The sequence below is a fragment of the Apus apus genome, chromosome 14 (assembly GCF_020740795.1).
Source record: "Apus apus isolate bApuApu2 chromosome 14, bApuApu2.pri.cur, whole genome shotgun sequence".
Lineage (NCBI taxonomy): Eukaryota > Metazoa > Chordata > Aves > Apodiformes > Apodidae > Apus > Apus apus.
Genome location: NC_067295.1, coordinates 14,401,449 through 14,418,839, shown reverse-complemented (window position 1 = coordinate 14,418,839; position 17,391 = coordinate 14,401,449). Strand labels below are relative to the sequence as shown.

Here is a 17,391-nt window from a genome sequence, read left to right as displayed (position 1 = left end):
TCCTGCAGCGTCCCCAGCAGATGTTCCAGCACCCAACTGAGAGTCAGACCCTGCTGTGGGCGGGGGTCCTGAGCTCCGTGGCAGGGAGGGAGGTGGTATCCTGAGCATCCACGCCTGTGCTTGGTCAGCCAAGGGCTGGAGTGCGAGGCTGAGGGCTGGTGGGCATCAGCCCCCCTCTCCTTTATGTAACCACCAGCCTTAATCCCCTCAGCTGGGGCTCGGCTCCAGGGAAGAGAATAATCCTGCTGCCAGATCCTCGGCCCAGATTAAGGGGCTGTGGGCAGGGAGAGGGGGCTCAGCTGCCAGTCCCACTCCCTCTGTGCCACTGCCAGCCCGGCTTTGGTGACCCTGGCCACGCTCAAAAGGCCTTTTTGTCCTCCCCGGGGCTGTACGTGGGTGCACCGGTGGCTGCAGGGGGCTGAGTGCCCCGAGTGCCAGCTCGGCTGTGCCGGGAGGGCAGCGGGGGGGGCTGGTTTTGCCCCTCGGATTCAGCAGAGCCGTGGGTGGTGGCAGCTCCCGCCCCCCCTTCTCCGGGGTTTGCACCCTTGCTGGGTGCTGCGGGCACGGGAGGGAGTCGCTGCCACCATGTGCCCCCCCACCACCCCCACCCTGCAGCCACCCTGGTCGCCCCCCCCTCGCCAAAAACCACAGGGGCCACAGCCTTTCCCCAGGGAGGCTTTATTGCCTTGTGCCCGGGGGGGGGCGGGAGGAGGGGGTGACCCCACACCAGACCGGCTGGGTGCGGGGTCCCCGAGGGGTTGGAGGGTGCTGGGGACGTGAGCGGGGGCTGCAGCGGGGCCAGCCTGGCCGGGGTGGGGGGCTGCCGGGGGTCGGGGGGGGGGGGGTGTGTATGGCTTCTCTCCTCGGTGCTACTGCCGCGGGTGCTGCGGCGGGGCCGGGGCGTGCTGGGTGGGGGGCCCGGGGGCTCCCACAGTGGCGGGAGCCGGGACCCTCAGCTCTCCTCCTCGGGGACGGGGTCGGCCGTGGGGGTCTTGCTCTTCTCCTCGGCGTCGGGGGCGGGCAGGAGCAGGGCCGGGCTGGGGCTGGAGTGTCGGTACTTGCGCATGAAGGGGAAGACCCTGCGGGCAGAGTGGGGGGTCAATGCTTTGCAGGGACCCCTCCCACACACAGCGCCCCGGGGGTCCGGTCCCTCCCCTCACCGCTTCTTGGTCTCCGGGGGGACGATGGCCTCGGCCAGGAGGTTCTTGTAGAGCTCCGACTTGAGGAACCGTGGGTAGGAGTCCTGGGGGAGCAGAGGTGTTTGGCTCCTGTCCAACCCTGCCCTTCCCAGCCCAGCCCTGCCCTTGCCCACCTTCTTCATCAGCATGTAGATGTGCATCTGGGCGTCGTCCATCACGTAGCGGTGGGGGGTCTTGATGCCTTCCAGGGTCCTCTCCATGGTCTTGCTGTCAATGTTCACCCAGCGCGTGGCCCCGGGGGCCAGGAACTGCCTGGGGAGTCACAGCTGGTGGTGAGTGCCCAGCCTCAAGGGGAGATGGAGCTCCCCCAAACCTTAACCCCCCAAAACCTTATCCCCCCCCAAACTCTGGCCCTGCTGGCACTCACTGGTAGATGGAATCCACGATCTCAGAGATCCGTGACTGCTCCCCATAGCGCAGCTCCTCACACGCCTCCCAGAAGCTCAGGTTCTCAGCTGGGGAGGGGGATGCAGAGTTGGATGTGGACATGGTGCTGGGCACCCACCATGGGCAACCCAGCAACACCCCTGGAATGCAGCCAGCTGGTGTGATGTGGGGTGGGGGGAGTCTAGAGGTGCTGGGATGGGATGGTGGGTCTGGGGGTGCCAGGATAAGTTGGTCAGGAGGTGGCAGTGGGTTTGGAGATGCCAGAATGGGGTGATGGGTTGGGGGCTGCCAGGACAGGGTAATGGGTTTGATGTTGCTGGGATGGGGCAGTGGATTAAGTGGTACTGGGACAGGTTAGTGGGCCTGGGGGTGCTGGGATGTAGCAGTGATTTTAGGGTTGCTGGGGTGGTCGTTCTGGGGATGGTGTGTCAGCGGGTACCAGGATGTGTGGAGGGGGGGGGGTGGGTGGGTTTGAGCATGCTGGGGTGGCGTGGGTTTGGCATGAGGGGGTGGCTCACCACTGAACTCCTTCTTGAGGAACTCGAGGAGATGCATCCGGCCCAGGGGGTCAGTGATGAGCTCACTGAAGTTGAAGCTCCAGCGCTCCACGCGCGGCTTGGTGGGGGTCAGCACCCTGTGGGTGACAACAGCACCAGGGCTGGCAGCGGGCACCCAGGGCTGCCTGCACCACCCTGCACCCCGTCCTGTGGGTTGGGGGTGTTGGGGGGCCCAGCAGGCCCCTGCGGGCTCTTACGTGGGGGCGTTCATGGCCCAGTAGGTGGTGTCATCTGTGATCCAGGGGTTGCTGGGCAGGCAGCCGGACATGATGGGGTCGTGGGGCACGTACTGCTCGTTGAACTTCAGGTACCTGCCAGGAGCAGCAGCTGGAGGTGGTCAGAGCCACTGTCCCACCACTGCCACTGTCCCCAGCCACCAGAGGGACATAGTGGGGACATGCTGGGTGCCTGCGGCCGGCAGCAGGGATGCGGGTGCCCCTGTCACCCCTGCAGGGACCCTGCCCGTGGCTGGGACAGCTGCCAGCCACTCACCCCTCGAGGCAGATGGAGGACTTCACCCTGGTCCTGGCCATGGCCTTCCTGCAGTACTCGATCTGGGGCGGGGTGCAGGGGGGATGTCAGGGGTGCCCTGCAGACCGTGCCCTGCTCACCTCCCCCTGGGAACTGTCCCTGCCCTGCTCACCTCCCGCTTGTAGTAATCCATGTTCTTGGTCTGCAAGAGACACGTGGGGCTGGGTGAGGGCATGGTGCCCCAGGACCTTGTGCCCACCAGCTCTGCCATCCCTACCCTGGGCATCAAGCCCCCCCTTACTCACCTTGACAGCTCATGGCCATCCCCGTGGCCTACAGCCCCACCCCTACGTGCCTCCTGGCACAACCTGCACAGCCCCTGGGGCAAAACCCAGCACCCACCCCCCAGCCCCAGTGTGGTCCCGGGTTAGTGACACTTACGTGGGCAGAGGACACGGCACAGGGTGCAGAGAAGAGAAAGTGGGTGGTTAGTGAGGAGGGGGGGGCTGGGGAGAGGTGCGGCAGTGTTAGTGGGGTCATGACACAGGGGTGCCAGGGATCCCAGCAGCACAGCCATCCCGTGGGATTAGGAACACTGGCACGGAGGGGTGCAGGGGCAAACACAGAGACACCTTCCCCGCCTCCCCCCTGCCCCAGGACAGCTGGACACGCAGATGTCAGCAGAGGTATGGCCCCCCATCTTCACGCTGAAATGTGGGCACAGCCTTGGGGGGCCCGGTGAGCACCCACTGGGCTAGCTCAGCACACACAGTGGCTGTGCCCTGTGCCTGCTGGCCGCCCAGGGATGCCCACTCACCAGCTGGACACGGGTGGTGTGGCTGTTCCTGCGCTCGGGGCCCTGCTCCAGCACGTTGGGGGTTCCCGGCTGCAACCAGAGCATCGTACTGGGGGCTGGCAGGACCACCCCCAGCCCCTCTCCCAGACTGGGGCCACGCCCAGGGTCCCCCCCCCCCGCCCCGCCTTGGCCCAGCACCGTTTGCCCCCCACCCCCCAGCCTGTCCTGTCCTCACCGGGGGCCTGTTGACGAGCCAGTAGGCCTGTTCCTGGCAGTCGATGACGATGCGGTCACCCTTCCGCCGCTGCTTGGCCGCCCTGCCCGTGCAAAGCAGCAGGGAGGTGATGGTGGCACCCTGCCCGCCCCTGCCAGCACCCCGGGGTGCCGTGCCCGCACTCACCGCAGCTGCTCCCGTGCCTGCATCACCACAAAGTCCCACGTGTGGTTGATCCGCTTGTGCAGGAGGTTGTAGTTGTCCTGGGGAGCGGCAGTGTCAGCCCCCCCGGGCACGGAGGGATACGCCTCCCCCTCACCTGGCTCCCAGCTCCAGCACAGGCACAGCCAGTGCCATCCCACAGGTGAGCCCCTTATCCAGGGTGAGCTGAGACCTCCCCCCAGCTCATCACAGCTGTCGGGAGGGCACCACTCACCTTCTCATGGTCGATCAGGTCGCCCTGCTTGCGGATGTTCTTCTTGGCCAGGTAAATGGCTGCAAGGGGAATGGTGGTGGCACCTCAGGGAGAGCCAGGGAGGGGCTGCAGCCTGTGCCGGCCCTGCTGGCACCTACCGTAGTCCAGCTCCGTGGCTTGCCACTTGGTGCTGGTCCAGAAATAGGGGGTCTGTGGAGGGGGGGGGCAGAGGCTGAGGCCCACACCTTGGGGTGCCAGGGTCCTGAGCCGGGGGGGCTGAGGCTGTGGGTGTACCTGAAAGCGGTAGGGAGACTCATCTGCCCGCAGCACCAGGCTGCGGGGGTCTCTGAGGGGGTAGATGTAGCCGTGCTTCACGATGAGGTTGCCGAGGTGCAGCGACTCTAGGGGAGCACGAGCAGGGGCTGTATGGGGGGGGGGAGTCCAGCCACTCTTGTTACCCCGTGGTACCGGCGCCCGCAGCAGGGCACTCACCCTCCTCGGAGATGCCGTACTTCTGAATGAGCCACTCCACGATGTCGTTCCCTGGGGACAGAGGCAGGTTAGCGGGGTGCGACCTGGTCCCCCGCAGCGGGCACGGGGATGTTCCCAGGCTGGAGCACTCCCACATGGCAGGATGAGCAACGAGGGGGGGTCATGCAAGGTGATGAGGGCCCTGCCAAGGATGTGCCCGCCCTGCTCAGCCCATGCATAATTGATGCCAGTTGCGGCGCGGAGCAGAGGCCGGGGGGGCTGTGGGGTGCTGTGGGGCTGGGTGCTGGGCACTAGGGACACCCACCCGCCTCCCCCCCCCCGCCGTGTGCCCTGCTGCAGGGACCCACCTGTCATGGCATGGGGGATGACGGTGATGAGCAGGCGCTGGTTCCTCATCTTGATGCCCATGTCGGGGTCCTGCATGCTGACGATCAGCCGCTCCATCTGCCGGGTAAGTGCCCACCACACTCAGCACTCAGCCAGGGACGCCGGGCAGGGCACAGCCCGCCCCCCACCCCTGCCCTGACCCGGGGCACCCTGTGCTTGCCCCGGGGACAGCCTGGCACCCCACAGCTGGACCTGGGGACCCCGTGCCCACCCTGGGGACAACCTGGCACTCCAGAGCCAGCTACTGTGCCGTGCCAGCCGTGCGGGTTCCCAGCCTCCGGGCACCCCTGGGCTGGGGAGCCCCGGTTTTGGGGGTCGGGCTGTTTCAACCCCCGGGACCCCGACCGGAGCTGAGCACGCAGCTCCGGGGCTCTGCCCGTGGGTTCGGCGCGTCGGGCGGTGCCCGGGGTCCCTTGGTGGGGTCGGGGTGGTGCCCGCTGGACCGAGGTACACGGGGTGGTGCTGGTACCCCGCCCCGGGGGACGGCTGGCGGTGCCCGGTCCCCACGGTCCCAGCGCCCCTTCCCCGCCGTGCCCACCACCCGTTCCTCCTGCCTTGCCCGGTCCCGCTGGGGCCGGTCCCGCTGCGGGCTCACCTTGCGCAGACAGGGCATCTGGATCGGGGGGTGCCGGCCGCGGGGGCCGCCGATGGTCATCGCGGGTGCGCTGCCCGCTCCGCTCGGCTCGGCCCCGCCCGGCCCCGCCCCCTGCCCCGCCCAGCGCCCCCGCAACCCCCCCGCTCCCCCGTTTGCTCCAGGAGCCCCGTCGGACACCCCCGAGACCGGGACCAGCCCCCGCCCTGCCCACGGACTCCCAGGCCGGTCCGCCCGGACCCGCCCTCTCCCCGTCCCCCCGTCCCTTCCGATCGGGCCCCGGGGGGGCGTCCTGGCTGACCCGGTGGGGCTACCGGGTGCGGGCGGGGGGGGACACTGGCTGTCGGGATGGCTGTGCGGGCAGGGGGCGGGCAGGGGGCCGGCAGGACAGGCAGGGCACGGGCAGGGGGCGGGCAGCGTGCGGGCAGCGCGGGGTGAAGCGCGGGCAGGGTGCGAGGAGCTGCTTTCGGGGGGGGTGGGCAGGATGTGGCGGGGTGCGGGCGGGGTGCCGAGGATGCAGGCAGGATGCTGGCGGGGTGCGGGCGGGGCATTTAGGGTTCAGGCAGGGTGCTGGCCGGGTGCGGGCAGCGCGGGGCGGGCTCGCACGGCGGATGAGCTCACCGCAGTCTCCCGCCCATGAGCGGCGGGGCTGGAGCCGCCGAGGGGCGGGGGCGGGCGGGGGCGGGCAGCGGAGCCGCCGCGTCTGCGGGAGCCGCCGCCGCCGCCCCGCCGGGCCGCGCCGGGCAGAGCAGCGGGGAGCACCGGGGAGCACCGGGGAGCGCGGCGGAGCCGCCGTCACCGGGCGCGGCGGGAGAAGCGCAGCATCGGACCCCGGCGGAGCCGCCGGTACCGGCAGAGCCGCGCCCTGGGCCCCGGTAGCGGCTGCCCCGCCCGGCCCCGCGGGCGCGGGGCGCGGCCCGGCCCGGCCATGCTCGGCTTGGATGTGTGCGAGGTCGGCGGGCAGCTGCTGGAGCTGCTCTGGCTGGCGCTGTGCTACCGAGGTGAGCGGCGGGCGGGAGGGCATTGCCCCGTGCCCCGGGGGTGGGCATCGCCCCGGGGATGGCATCGGTCCGGCACCCCGACAGGGGAGCATCGCCCCCGGGTGCGCTCAGGAGTGAGCATCACGCCAGCCCCTGGGGGACCAGAGCATCCCGTAGGGGTGGGGGTGCCACCCAGCCGCCCCCCCAGCTGGGCTCCTGGCACCCCGCACACACCGGCCTGTCTTGCCATCCCTGCGGGGCTGGGTGAGCCCCCGGGCGGGTGCAGCCCTGGGCTAGGGGCCAGCGTGGCTAACAGCCCCGGGGTGCAGGGCCTCTGCCTTTGCTGGGGGCCCAGGGGTGCAGCAGGGCCATCGCTCCGCAGCCTGGTCACCTGCCCTGGGGACCCGTGCAGTGTGGTGGCCCTTGCCCCAGGCTGTGCCTCCTGCTTGATGCCAGGGGTGGGTTCTGCAGGGGCCTGGGATGCACAGGGCTTGCAGTCAGAAGGGTGAAAAGTGTGGGGGGACAGTGCAGCAGCAGGGCAGAGTCAAGGGTGACAGGGACATTGCCTGTCCTTGTGCCCCCCTGTCCTTGTGCCTGACACCCACCAGAGCCACCAGTTGCCCACTGCCACTGGTTTGGGGTAGGAGATGGGGTTGGTGGCTGCCCAGCAGCATTGGAGAGAGCCACAGGGCAGTGACAAGGCCCTCTCTGGGTGACAGGGTGCAAAGGGTGCCTGCAGGCTGTGGTGGGCTGCAAACACCCCCAGGCTGTTGCACACCACATCTACAACCAGCTCATTTTGCTCCATGGCTGTGTGGAAGTGCAGCTGGTGGCAACAGCTTGGGGCCTCAGCTGTGCCACCAGGCCCTGGGGACACAGAGCCAGTCAGCATCCCCATGGCCCTAAGCAGAGGGACAACTTAGTGTCCCACGGGAATTGCCCACATCCATCTATGGTGTGTCCCAGCTCAGCCACCTGCTGCCACCAGTGCCTCTGTGTCATGGAGAGGGGAGGTGTGTGGGGGGGCTGTCCCCTGGGGTGTCCCCAGGGTGGTGGGACTGCCACTGCCTGTCTCCTGCAGACATCATGGCTGACAAGGAGGGGGTGACGCTGTCACTGGAGGAGGAGGAGGAGGCCGACGTGGCCCTGGCGTACAAGACGCCGGAGAAGAAGAGCCTGCAGGAGATCCAGGAGCTGGACCCGGGGGACGAGAGCCTGCAGAAGTACAAGCAGGCACTGCTGGGTGCCATCCCCGCTGCCCTGGGTGAGGCTGCAGGCTGCCTGCTGGGCTGGGCAGCCCTGCGCCCCAACACCCCTGTGCCCCAACACCCCTGCACTCCATCAAGGTGATGCAGCCTCTGCGGGTGCAGGGAGCTCAGGTGTCCCCAGCACCCCTGGGACATCCCCCGCAGGGAGGAGGACTCGCCCTGGCTGTGGGTGCTGCCTGTGCCCCCCACCTGTGAGGAGACCCCGGCATCCCCCTGCCGACACGTAACGGCTGCCCAGGGACCCCCGGTTGCCATGGTTACGGGATCACCACCACAGTTTCCATAGGAACGGCTGTGGAAATTCATTGGGATGCCAGACCCGGAGCGAGCAGCCGCCAGGGCACGGCTGTGGGTGCCCAGACGGTGACCCCCTCTCTGCCCCCCCAGCCTGGTTCTGCCCTGCGGGGCCTGGGCCAGGCTGGGGGGGCTCCCCAGGCCCACCCCCCTGCTGTGCTGGCTGAGGGGTGCATGGCAGCTGGGGGGGGGGGGGGGGGGCGTGCACGAGGTGTGCGTGTGGGCTGATGGGGTGCAAGTGGGTTGGTGGGGGTGCAGGCTGCTGGTGGGGTGCAGGTTGGGCTGCTGAGGTGCAATTAGACCAGCACCCACCTTGAGGGATGCCTTGGCCTCCTCCCCACCCCCTCCTGGACCCCCACCCAAGCCAGGGAGCATCGTGTCCAGTGAGATACCTGTGGCTGGGCTCTTTTAAACGTGTTCACTCCCCAAGGTGTTGATGCCAAGGTTGGTCTGAGATGCCGCATATCTCCTGCACCCTGCCTGGGCTGCCCAGCACCTGCCAGCTCCTAACAACCCACCAGGGGCACTGTGGCTCTTCAGGCCGTTCTGGGGCTCGCAGACACCCCCCCGACGTGCCAGTGGGCTGGGTACAGGTGGGTAAGGGCTGTGCCCTGCTGCTTGTCCCTAGATGCCAGGGTGCCCAACGTGCAGGTGACAAGGCTCACCCTGATGTGCGAGCAGGCACCGGGACCGATCACCATGGACCTGACAGGTGAGTGGGAGGGGCACAGATTGGGGAGGGGGGAGAAGGAGGAGGAGGAAGGTGTGCCAAGCTCATGGGCTGTCTCTCGGCACAGGAGACCTGGAAGTGCTGCGGGGCCAGGCCTTTGTGCTGAAGGAGGGGGTGGACTACAGGGTGAAGGTGTCCTTCAAGGTGAGATGGATGCATGACGCCATGTGCCCACCAGCTGGGCACAGCCCTGCTACCCTCACACCCTGGGGTCCCACCCCATGGGGTCTCTGCTGCCTGTGTGCCCCTCTTCCCATATGTCTCTGCCCGTCTGGATCCCTCCTGCCACGTGGGTTGCCTGCTGTCTCTGCATCCCTGCTACTGGGGGTCCCTTCTACCCTGGGTTTCTGCCCCCCACCCTTCAGCCTCAGGGTCTGTGCCTTCCTGGGGGTCCCTATCACCCCCCCCCTGCCGGGGTCCCTGCCATCCTGGGAATCCTTGCTGCCCCTAACATTACCAAGACCCTGGGATCCCTGCTGCCTGGGAGTCCTTACTTCTCTTGGGGGTCCCTGCCACCCCTGGGTCCCTGCCTCTCTCAGGGTCCCTGCCCCTCTTGGGGGGGGTCCCAGCCACCCTTCATCCTGCTCAGCACCCAATCCAACCCAAGAAGCTGGGTGCTGGGGTGGGGGTGTGCACAAGAGGGGGCTTTAGAGATGAGTGCCCCCTCAGGCCAGGGGTCCCCAGGGCAGGGTGGGAGGGCAGCACCCATGGCAGCCCTGCCCTCTGCCTGCAGGTCAACAGGGAGATCGTCTGCGGGCTGCGGTGCCTGCACCTCACCTACCGCCGGGGCCGGCCGGGTGAGTGGGCTTGGGGGGCTGGCGGTGGCGGCGGCGGGCGGGGGGGCTCCGTGTCACCCTGTCCCCACTCACCTCTTCCCCTCCTCACCCAGTGGACCGCGATGTCTTCATGGTGGGCAGCTACGCGCCGCGGGCCGAGGAGTACGAGGTGGTGACGCCGGCGGAGGAGGCCCCGCGGGGCTGGCTGGCGCGGGGCTCCTACCGCGTCCGCTCCCTCGTCACCGACGACGACAAGACGGAGCATCTCTCCTGGGAGTGGGGCCTCTGCATAAAGAAGGCCTGGGAGGACTGACACCCCCTCCCCGCAGCCTGGTCTCCCCCCCACGGCCAGCGCGGGGACGCGGTGCCCGCCGTCCTGGGGGACACCTCGCTGGCACCACCGCGTGAAGGGTTTTGGGGGGGGTGTCCCTTAGCGAGCGGATGCCCACGGTCGTGGTCTTGGCAACCAAAGTTATTTTTAATTGCTGTTTTTTGTTTTTTTTTTTAAGTACCAATGCCCGCCTGGTCCCTGCAGTGTCCCCGTCGCTGGGGCCGGTGCCATGGCCCTGTGTGGTCGCAGGCTGTGCTCTCCCATCGCCATTAAACCCTACAGACTGGTCTCTTACTGGTGTGTCCGCGCCCCGTCGCTTCTCCTCCTCCCTCCTGTCCCTGTCCCCATCCCACTGGCAGGGCCGGGTTCCACTGCTGGGACAGGAGACTGGAAAAGAGCCACCTGCTCCTGCTGCCTTATCGGCGGGGCCGAGCAGCCAGTAGCGGAGGGCCACGAGCCCCAGGGGACGGGCACCACCCGCCCGGTGGCCCTTATCTGGGTCCTCTCTGCCCAGGCACTGGTTTTGGGGAGGACGGTGGCACCATGCGGGGCTGCGGGGCCCGGCTGGTTTGGCTGCTGGTGCTGGCACTGGTGCTGGCCTGGCTGGGCCCAGTGTTGGGTGGTGAGGAGGAGGAAGGTGGGGAGGTGGTGGCGGAGAAGGAGGGGAAGGAGGATGAGGGGGTCTCGGATGAGCTCAAGGAGGAGGATGGCGTCCTGGTGCTTCATGAGCACAACTTTGCCCGTGCCCTGGCTGAGCATCAGCTGCTGCTGGTGGAGTTCTGTAAGTGTCCCCAGACGTGGCCAGGGGTGCGGGCAGGGGCCTGTGTGGGCAGGGACACGGGTGCAGGATGGGGTGGGAACTGGGCAGGGGTAGGCACTGCCCGGGCACAGGGCATGGCATGTGACAGGGCAGGGACACTGGGCGTGGGATAGGGACATGGGGCTTGGGATGAGGACATGAGGCAGAGACCCGGGGTGGGGGACGTGTAGGGGTGGCATGGGGCAGGGACACGTGGTGGGGGTGTGGGACATAGACCATGGCATGGGGGGCACAGGCAGGGGCAGGTGCTGGAGCCCACCAGGCTCAGGCAGCCATTATGTGTCCTGGCCACCCGCCAGGCCCACCTGAGGGACCAGGGACACCCCAAAGCTGCCCCCGGGGCTGTGCCTGTCACCAACACTGTCCCTGCTCGCAGACGCGCCCTGGTGCGGGCACTGCCAGCGCCTGGCCCCTGCCTTTGCCCAGGCAGCCACCACGCTGAGGAACGAGTCCAGCCCGGCGTGGCTGGCCAAGGTGGACGCCACGGCACAGGTGGCCCTGGCCAACGAGTTCGGCATCACCTCCTACCCCACGCTCAAGCTCTTCCGTGGTGGCAACCGCACCCACCCCATCGCCTACACTGGTAGGGTCATGGGTCTGTGGGATGGCCACCCGTGGTGGGGACACCATGATGGGGGGGGCTGGGGTGCAAGGACGGGTGATGGGGAGAGGGGGTGGCAATGTCCTGGTGGGGTTTGCAGGCTGGGGTGTGGGGGCAAGTGACAGCACGGTGGTGGTGCATGTGGCGATGGCAGGCAGTGCTGGGGGGGTTATGGCTGGGGCTGATGGTGAGGGGTGTGTGGAGGGTGGCAGCCCAGTGAGGGGTGCCCAGGGTGACGGAGGAGGCCCCGCTCTGCATGCCAGGCCTCATGGACGCTGAGGGCATCGTGCGCTGGGTGCGGCGCCGGGCCGGCCCCAGCGCGGTGCTGCTGCAGGACCCCAGCACTGCCGCCGCCTTCGTTGCCTCCCAGGACTTGGTGGCCGTCGGGTTCTTCAAGGTGGGCTGGGGCAGGTGGGTGGGGGGGGGGGGGGGGGGGGGGGGGGGGGGTGTGGGTCTGGGCCGTGGCCATGGTTTCTGATGGGGTGGTCCTGCAGGACCTGGAGAGCGAGGTGGCCCAGGCGTTTTATGAGGTGGCCAGTGAGATGGTGGACTTGCCGTTCGGTGTGGCCAAGGAGGCTGAGCTCTTCAAGGAGTACGGGCTGTTGGCTGACACTGTCTGCCTTTTCAAGAAGGTGAGGGGGCGGAGGTGGGGTGGCATGGCCGTCATGGTTCCCCCTCAGCCCTCACTGCTCCCTGACCTGGTAGTTCGACGAGGGACGGACAGACTTCCCCGTGGACCCGGTGAAGGGGCTGGATGTGGCCGAGCTCACCCGGCTGCTCCGTGTCCACAGCCTGAAGCTGGTGATGGAGTTCAGCTCTGAGGTACAGGCTGGCCACAGCCTTGTTCCCATCCCCACAGGGCCGTGGCTCCCTGGTCCTCACCCTCACTCTGCTCCCCAGACTTCCAATGAGATCTTCAGTGCCAAGATCCCCCACCACATGCTGCTCTTCCTCAACAAGTCGTCGTCGGCTCAGCTGGGGCTGCAGGACGGATTCCAGGCAGCTGCCACTGCCTTCCGGGGCCAGGTGAGCAGGTGCCATGGCAGGTGCCAGGTGGCCGTGGGGTGCCACGGTATCAGTGCTCTCTGTCCCCCACCCAGGTGCTCTTCGTGGTGGTGGATGTGGCTGGGTACGGTGCTGAAGTCCTGTCCTTCTTTGGCATGACGGCTGCCGACGCCCCCACCCTGCGCCTGGTCAGGATGGAGAACAACCGCAAGTACCGGATGGAGCAGGACACCTTCTCGGACACGGCCATACGGGCCTTCATCCAGGAGGTGCTGGATGGCAAGGTGAAGGTGAGGAACGCAGCGCTGTGCCAAGGCAGCACCAAGGGTGCTTCCCTCCGAGTGGCAGGCTGTTCACGCTGAAGCCTAATGATGGCAGCTGTGCAGTGAACACCAGCCACAGGGCTCTGGTGCACCTGCTGCCAGGCCTAAGGACCGGGGGTGGTGTTGTGGGAAAGGAGGCAGGACTGTTGATAGGGAGACACACAGAGCTGGCTTGGTGGCAGAGGAGAAGCTCTGGGCCAAAAGGCAGCACAGAAGCACCCCTGGCCACAGGCTGGGGGGGTCCACTGTCCCCATCCCTCACTGTGCCCCGTGGGACCCGGGCACCACTCACCCTGGGCTGTGGCTGTCCCTGCTGTCCCCACAGCCACACCTGCTGAGCGCAGAGCCCCCAGAGGACTGGGACACACGGCCTGTAAAAGTCCTGGTGGGGAAGACCTTCGAGCAGGTGGCGTTCGACGAGACCAAGAACGTCTTTGTCAAGTTCTGTAAGTGCTGCCCACAACCCTCCCCGAGCCCTGCAGAGGCTCAGGCCCCTGTTGACAGCCCCCAGCCCTGTCCCCAACCCCTCGCTCAGGGGACACCACATCCTGAGCCCGGGCAGAGCCCCAGGGGCCAGAGCCCCTGCACCCCAGCACTGCCCCGTCCTGCAGACGCGCCCTGGTGCTCCCACTGCCAGGCCATGGCGGCCGCCTGGGAGGAGCTGGGAGAGCGTTACAAGGACCACGAGGACATTGTCATTGCTGAGATGGACTCCACAGCCAACGAGCTGGAGAACATCACCATCCATGGCTTTCCCACCCTGCACTACTTCCCCGCAGGGCCAGGCAGGAAGGTAGGAGGTGGGTGGGGGGGGCACCTGGCTCTGCCAGCACCCAGGGGATGGGGGGTGGGGTCACAACTCATCTCCCTTCCATCCCATGGCTCCAGATGATTGAGTATAAGAGTGCTCGAGATGTGGAGACCTTCTCCAAGTTCTTGGAAAATGGGGGGACGCTGCCTGAGGAGCCTTCTGCGGTGAGTGAGATGACCCCACCCCAGGGCAGCTCCTGGCCTTCATGGGGCAGGGGAATGGATGGTGTAGGATATGGGTGTGTCCCCCTCTGTGCCTCACCTCTGCCTTTTCCAGGTGCCCAAGGCCCCTGGGAACAGCACGGGCAGGGAGGAGCCGCTGGGAACAGCAGAAACCCGGGAGGAGCTGTGAGCCCCATCCCACTCGGGCACGTGCTATAAACAACCTGGAATCCATGTGGGCTCCGCTCTGTCTGTGGTTCCCCAGCACTCCTGGGGAGCACCCATGTGTCCTGGGGACACAGCAAGGCTGGTGGGTGCCCCAAGGGGCAGAGCCCCCAGGCCACCTGAACCCAGGGGTGCTGAGCCAGCGCAGCCCTGGCAGCCCTGCAATGACACGGGGTGGCCAAGGCCCTGAGGGAACCCCAGTGCTCTCCACGCTGGCCTTTGTGCTGGGGTGCAGGTGATGGGGGTCCAGCTGGGGTCTTGTTGTGGCTCCCAGGCAGCTCTCCCACCCTAGGCCTGGGCTCCACAGTCATGTACCAGCCCCAGGAGCTGCTGCCACAGCTGGGGAAGCCAAGAGCCCAACATGGGGCTCCATGGGCTCCTCTTAAGCCTGGCTCACAGCCCCTTGGAACCTCCTGCGTCCCCTCCAACCCCTGGCACCAGCCCCTCTCCCTGGGCCTGCTGCTCCCAGACCTTGGGCAATTCCCCCAGGGTACAACACCTTGGTCCCTCAGTGCCAGGACCCGCCTGGCCACCCCTGGAGGGACCCCATGGCTGTCCCAGCCCCACCAGGTGCCAGAGCAGGGCCCTTTCCCTGACCTGCCCCATCCTCTGGCCACCCCAGCGTCTGCTCCGCGGGGAAGGAAGAAACCAGCAGGTGATGGGATGTGGGGTTTTATTTAATTTTATCCAAGTACCTTTGAAAAGATCATTGTACAAGTCAGCACACGAGAACGCAGAGGAGACATCGCCGGGGCTGCACGGCCACTGTACATATTTACAGGGACCCCCACCCCCCCGAGAAAAAAAAGGGGGAGACGGAGATCCCGGGCACGTTAACAACCTCACCAGACACAACAACCATCAGAACTTCATAAAAAAAAAAAAACACGGAGGAAAAAAATGCTTGTAACACTGTTCCCGGGCTGACCAGGATGGTGGATGTTGCTGGACCTCACGGGGCGTACAGGCGAGTCGCTGCACCGTGTTTTAAAGGCACTGGGTGACATAAACAACAGGCTGTCCCCTCCTGGGGACACTGCAGCCCCAAGGTGCTGAGGGCAGCAGGAGCACCCGTGTGGCAGCCCACCCCCCCTCCCCAGGCTGTGGGGCCACCCTGGTTTCTGTTGGTGGGCGAGGGCTGGTCTCCAAAGGAGGGGGAGCAGTGCGGCTGTGCAGGGCAGGGGCAGCAGGGCTGGGCAGGGTGGTGGGGGCACCAGCACACCCCCCCAGCTTTCTTGCGTCCGAGTAAGCCTGGGAGGGCCCGGGGTGCTGGCTGCCCTGCTGGGGGGTGATCTAGCCCTGTGTGAGCCCCACAAACTGGCATCAACACCCTCCCCCCATTGCTGCCTCAGGTACAAACTGACAAAGGACATAGAACTTATAAAAAGACACTTTTTTTTTTTTTTTCTTGTCCTCAGCTTGTCTCTCATCAGTTCCCTCCCCTCTTGTTTGTACTAAAGAGAGTCCCCTGCCCAAAGCTGGAGCTCAGCACCATGGCCTGGGCATGAGTGCATGGGGCACACTGGTGGCAGAGCCGGGGTACCCTGCTGGGAACTGAACCCTTCTCCAGGGGCACACAGGGCAGGGGGACGAGGGCAGGGGCCATGGGACCCCAGCACCCAACCTGCCACCCCGGCTCCCAGCTGGTCCCCACCCTGCAGGAAGCCCCCAGCCCCAAGAGCTGGCACCCACCCTTCAATCCCTTGGGATTTACTCGGTCGCAAGAAAGCTCGGGAGAAACAAAAACCATCCTACCATGTCCAGCAGCTCAGACTGCCAGGGAGGGTAGAGACCGACTCGTCCCAAAGGGCTCCATGATCTCCAGAAGGGAGCTGGGAGCTCAGCCCCTCCATGTGGGTGCAGGGAGGGCAGCTCTGCCCGTGGCTCCAGAACCATCCACAGCAGGGGCTGGGAACAGGGTGCCAGGACAGCCAGGAGCAGCTGGAGTCTGAGGGATGGCTGTACACTTTGGGAAAGATCTGCAGTACCTGTATGTCTTACATTTACATAAGAGCACTGTGACATTGGAAATATTTTCCTTTTATTACAATATATCAAAAATATGCAGCTTTAGTAAACAAGGTCATATTACACTTTCTAATGCACTGTACAATGCTACATTACACTTATATTCGGTATGGAGAGGGAGCCCAGGCTCCCACTGGCAGGTTTGTGGGGTGAAACAGCTTCCACCAGCAACCTGGCACTTGCTCAGGTCCATGCCAGAGCCAGGTGGCCACCCTCTGCCCGGGGCTCACCCAGCACCCATGGCAGTAGCACCACCAGTGTCTGCCCCAGGCCTTCTCCTCCGGTCCCAGAGTCTTTCACAGTCCTGTCCTCAAGCCTCAGCAGCCCTGGAACCTAGTCGATCTTCTCCACTTTGCCAATGATCTTCTCTTCAAAGATGGGCAGGATGGTGTCATCCTCCCTCACCTCCTCAAAGACCACACCACAGTCGAACTCGTCGCTCACTTTCTTAAAGTAATACCTGAAAAACCAGAAACATGGGGGCAGAGAGGAAAGAAGAAACAAAAAAAAAGCAGCAGGTGAATGGTGATGGGGGCACCGTGGTCTCCAAACCTGGGTACAGCCCCTCCGTGGCCCTAAGCTCATGGTGCATGGGCTCCTCCAGACGTGGAGGAAACTGTGGCCACATTTTGCCTCTGCCCTCACTCAGTGAGCCAAAAGGTCAAGATCCAGGCCACGCTGAGGAGCTGAATCCAGCCCTGAATCCAAGCCCATCCACAGCTCTCCCAAAAGTAGTGGCTGAGGCACTTGTGCTGGTGGAGTGTTTCTAGGCAGGCTTTTCAATAGCAGCACCTACTTGGAAGGGGGAACTCAGAGAGCTACACACCCCATGCCTGGCTGCTTTGGGATTCCAGGAGGACCCAACCTCCCTGTCCTCACTGGAGGGAACTTCGGGAGGACATCAGAGGGTTCCCCACAGCATCACTGAGCAGTGGCTGGTGCTGATCTTCACCAGCCCAGGACCCCACAGGGCAGCTTAGCAGCTTCTGTTGAAGGTGCAAACTGCAAACAGCCCTGCTATAAAACCCAATCTCTCTTGTCCCTGTAACCTGCCCTCTTCAACAGCCAAGGTTCCTTGGCCATGATGCTACATCCCCACCACAGCACACCCTGCAGGGGCCCTCTTAGGAGGCCCCAGGTGGAGCTACCTCCACCGTGCTCCCCTTCACCTTAGAGGCAGCAACACCGCTACGCTCCGGCAGCAGCACCTGCCAGGGGTCGCTGACAGTCTGCTGGCAACGTACCACACGTGGGGAGCAGCTCTCACCTGTAGTTCCCTTTCTTGGTCAGCAGCTCCTTGAACTGTCCCAGGGTCACCACACGCCCCTTGACCAGGGTGCGGTAGGGGATGGGCTCTCCACAGAAGTAATAGGCCACCACGATGTTCTCGCACGACTGGGACGCGCCGCTGCCTGGTCTCTTCAGGAGCTTCAACCTGCTGTGCAAAAACACAAGCGACCTGTTGAGTGTCATCAGCCTACCTGCCAGCCTGGGCAGGCCCGACAGAGCCTGGATGGAGATGCTGAAC

The 17,391-nt window shown here is 65.8% G+C and overlaps 4 protein-coding genes across 10 annotated transcripts in view; 2 read left to right on the top strand and 2 right to left on the bottom strand.

Moving 5' to 3' along the window:
* Positions 1-842: 842 nt before the first annotated feature.
* RGS11 (regulator of G protein signaling 11) lies at positions 843-5,592 on the bottom strand. Of its 2 annotated transcripts, none has more exons than XM_051632527.1 (17): positions 5,514-5,592; positions 4,879-4,975; positions 4,532-4,582; positions 4,334-4,440; positions 4,198-4,249; positions 4,061-4,119; positions 3,811-3,887; positions 3,646-3,727; positions 3,432-3,500; positions 2,787-2,816; positions 2,636-2,697; positions 2,341-2,454; positions 2,105-2,220; positions 1,567-1,654; positions 1,313-1,451; positions 1,161-1,243; positions 843-1,079 (listed from the first exon to the last, which is right to left on the bottom strand). In XM_051632527.1, the coding sequence occupies exons 1-17, from the start codon at positions 5,571-5,573 to the stop codon at positions 953-955; spliced, it is 1,413 nt and encodes a 470-aa protein (XP_051488487.1). In that variant the 5' UTR covers positions 5,574-5,592; the 3' UTR covers positions 843-952. The 2 variants fall into 2 exon arrangements, with proteins under 2 accessions (XP_051488487.1, XP_051488486.1); XM_051632526.1 differs by having other exon boundaries at positions 2,787-2,810.
* A 612-nt stretch (positions 5,593-6,204) lies between these two features.
* Positions 6,205-10,183, top strand: ARHGDIG (Rho GDP dissociation inhibitor gamma). The gene is made up of 6 exons (XM_051632525.1): positions 6,205-6,511; positions 7,572-7,754; positions 8,681-8,764; positions 8,850-8,926; positions 9,516-9,579; positions 9,672-10,183. The coding sequence occupies exons 1-6, from the start codon at positions 6,439-6,441 to the stop codon at positions 9,869-9,871; spliced, it is 681 nt and encodes a 226-aa protein (XP_051488485.1). The 5' UTR covers positions 6,205-6,438; the 3' UTR covers positions 9,872-10,183.
* A 249-nt stretch (positions 10,184-10,432) lies between these two features.
* Positions 10,433-13,800, top strand: PDIA2 (protein disulfide isomerase family A member 2). Its single transcript, XM_051632354.1, has 11 exons — positions 10,433-10,670; positions 11,086-11,292; positions 11,574-11,707; positions 11,805-11,942; positions 12,016-12,132; positions 12,211-12,336; positions 12,411-12,605; positions 12,964-13,084; positions 13,250-13,431; positions 13,527-13,610; positions 13,726-13,800. The coding sequence occupies exons 1-11, from the start codon at positions 10,433-10,435 to the stop codon at positions 13,798-13,800; spliced, it is 1,617 nt and encodes a 538-aa protein (XP_051488314.1).
* A 2,054-nt stretch (positions 13,801-15,854) lies between these two features.
* Positions 15,855-17,391, bottom strand: part of AXIN1 (axin 1) — a 72,607-nt gene continuing 71,070 nt past the window's right edge. For 4 of the 6 annotated variants that reach the window (XM_051632401.1, XM_051632400.1, XM_051632403.1 and 1 more), the window contains exons 9-10: positions 17,131-17,301; positions 15,855-16,323 (exon numbers count right to left, since the gene is read on the bottom strand). In XM_051632401.1, the coding sequence (XP_051488361.1) occupies positions 16,197-16,323; positions 17,131-17,301 (298 nt within the window). In that variant the 3' untranslated portion in view covers positions 15,855-16,196. The remainder of the gene's footprint in view (positions 16,324-17,130; positions 17,302-17,391) is intronic. The other 2 variants (XM_051632405.1, XM_051632404.1) reach the window with 1 other exon arrangement.

Bases quoted from the DNA above. Each gene is read 5' to 3' on its own strand.
- PDIA2 (XM_051632354.1), top strand. From the start codon at position 10,433: ATGCGGGGCTGCGGGGCCCGGCTGGTTTGGCTGCTGGTGCTGGCACTG. The intron at 12,133-12,210 runs GTACAGGCTGGC...TCTGCTCCCCAG, and splicing joins TGATGGAGTTCAGCTCTGAG to ACTTCCAATGAGATCTTCAG. The intron at 13,085-13,249 runs GTAAGTGCTGCC...CCCGTCCTGCAG, and splicing joins GAACGTCTTTGTCAAGTTCT to ACGCGCCCTGGTGCTCCCAC.
- RGS11 (XM_051632527.1), bottom strand. From the start codon at position 5,573: ATGACCATCGGCGGCCCCCGCGGCCGGCACCCCCCGATCCAGATGCCC. The intron at 3,888-4,060 runs GTGAGTGGTGCC...GCCGCTCCCCAG, and splicing joins ACCTGATCGACCATGAGAAG to GACAACTACAACCTCCTGCA. The intron at 2,817-3,431 runs GTGAGTGGGCAT...TGTCTCTTGCAG, and splicing joins ACACCACCCGTGTCCAGCTG to ACCAAGAACATGGATTACTA.
- ARHGDIG (XM_051632525.1), top strand. From the start codon at position 6,439: ATGCTCGGCTTGGATGTGTGCGAGGTCGGCGGGCAGCTGCTGGAGCTG. The intron at 8,927-9,515 runs GTGAGATGGATG...CTCTGCCTGCAG, and splicing joins GGGTGAAGGTGTCCTTCAAG to GTCAACAGGGAGATCGTCTG. The intron at 9,580-9,671 runs GTGAGTGGGCTT...CTCCTCACCCAG, and splicing joins CTACCGCCGGGGCCGGCCGG to TGGACCGCGATGTCTTCATG.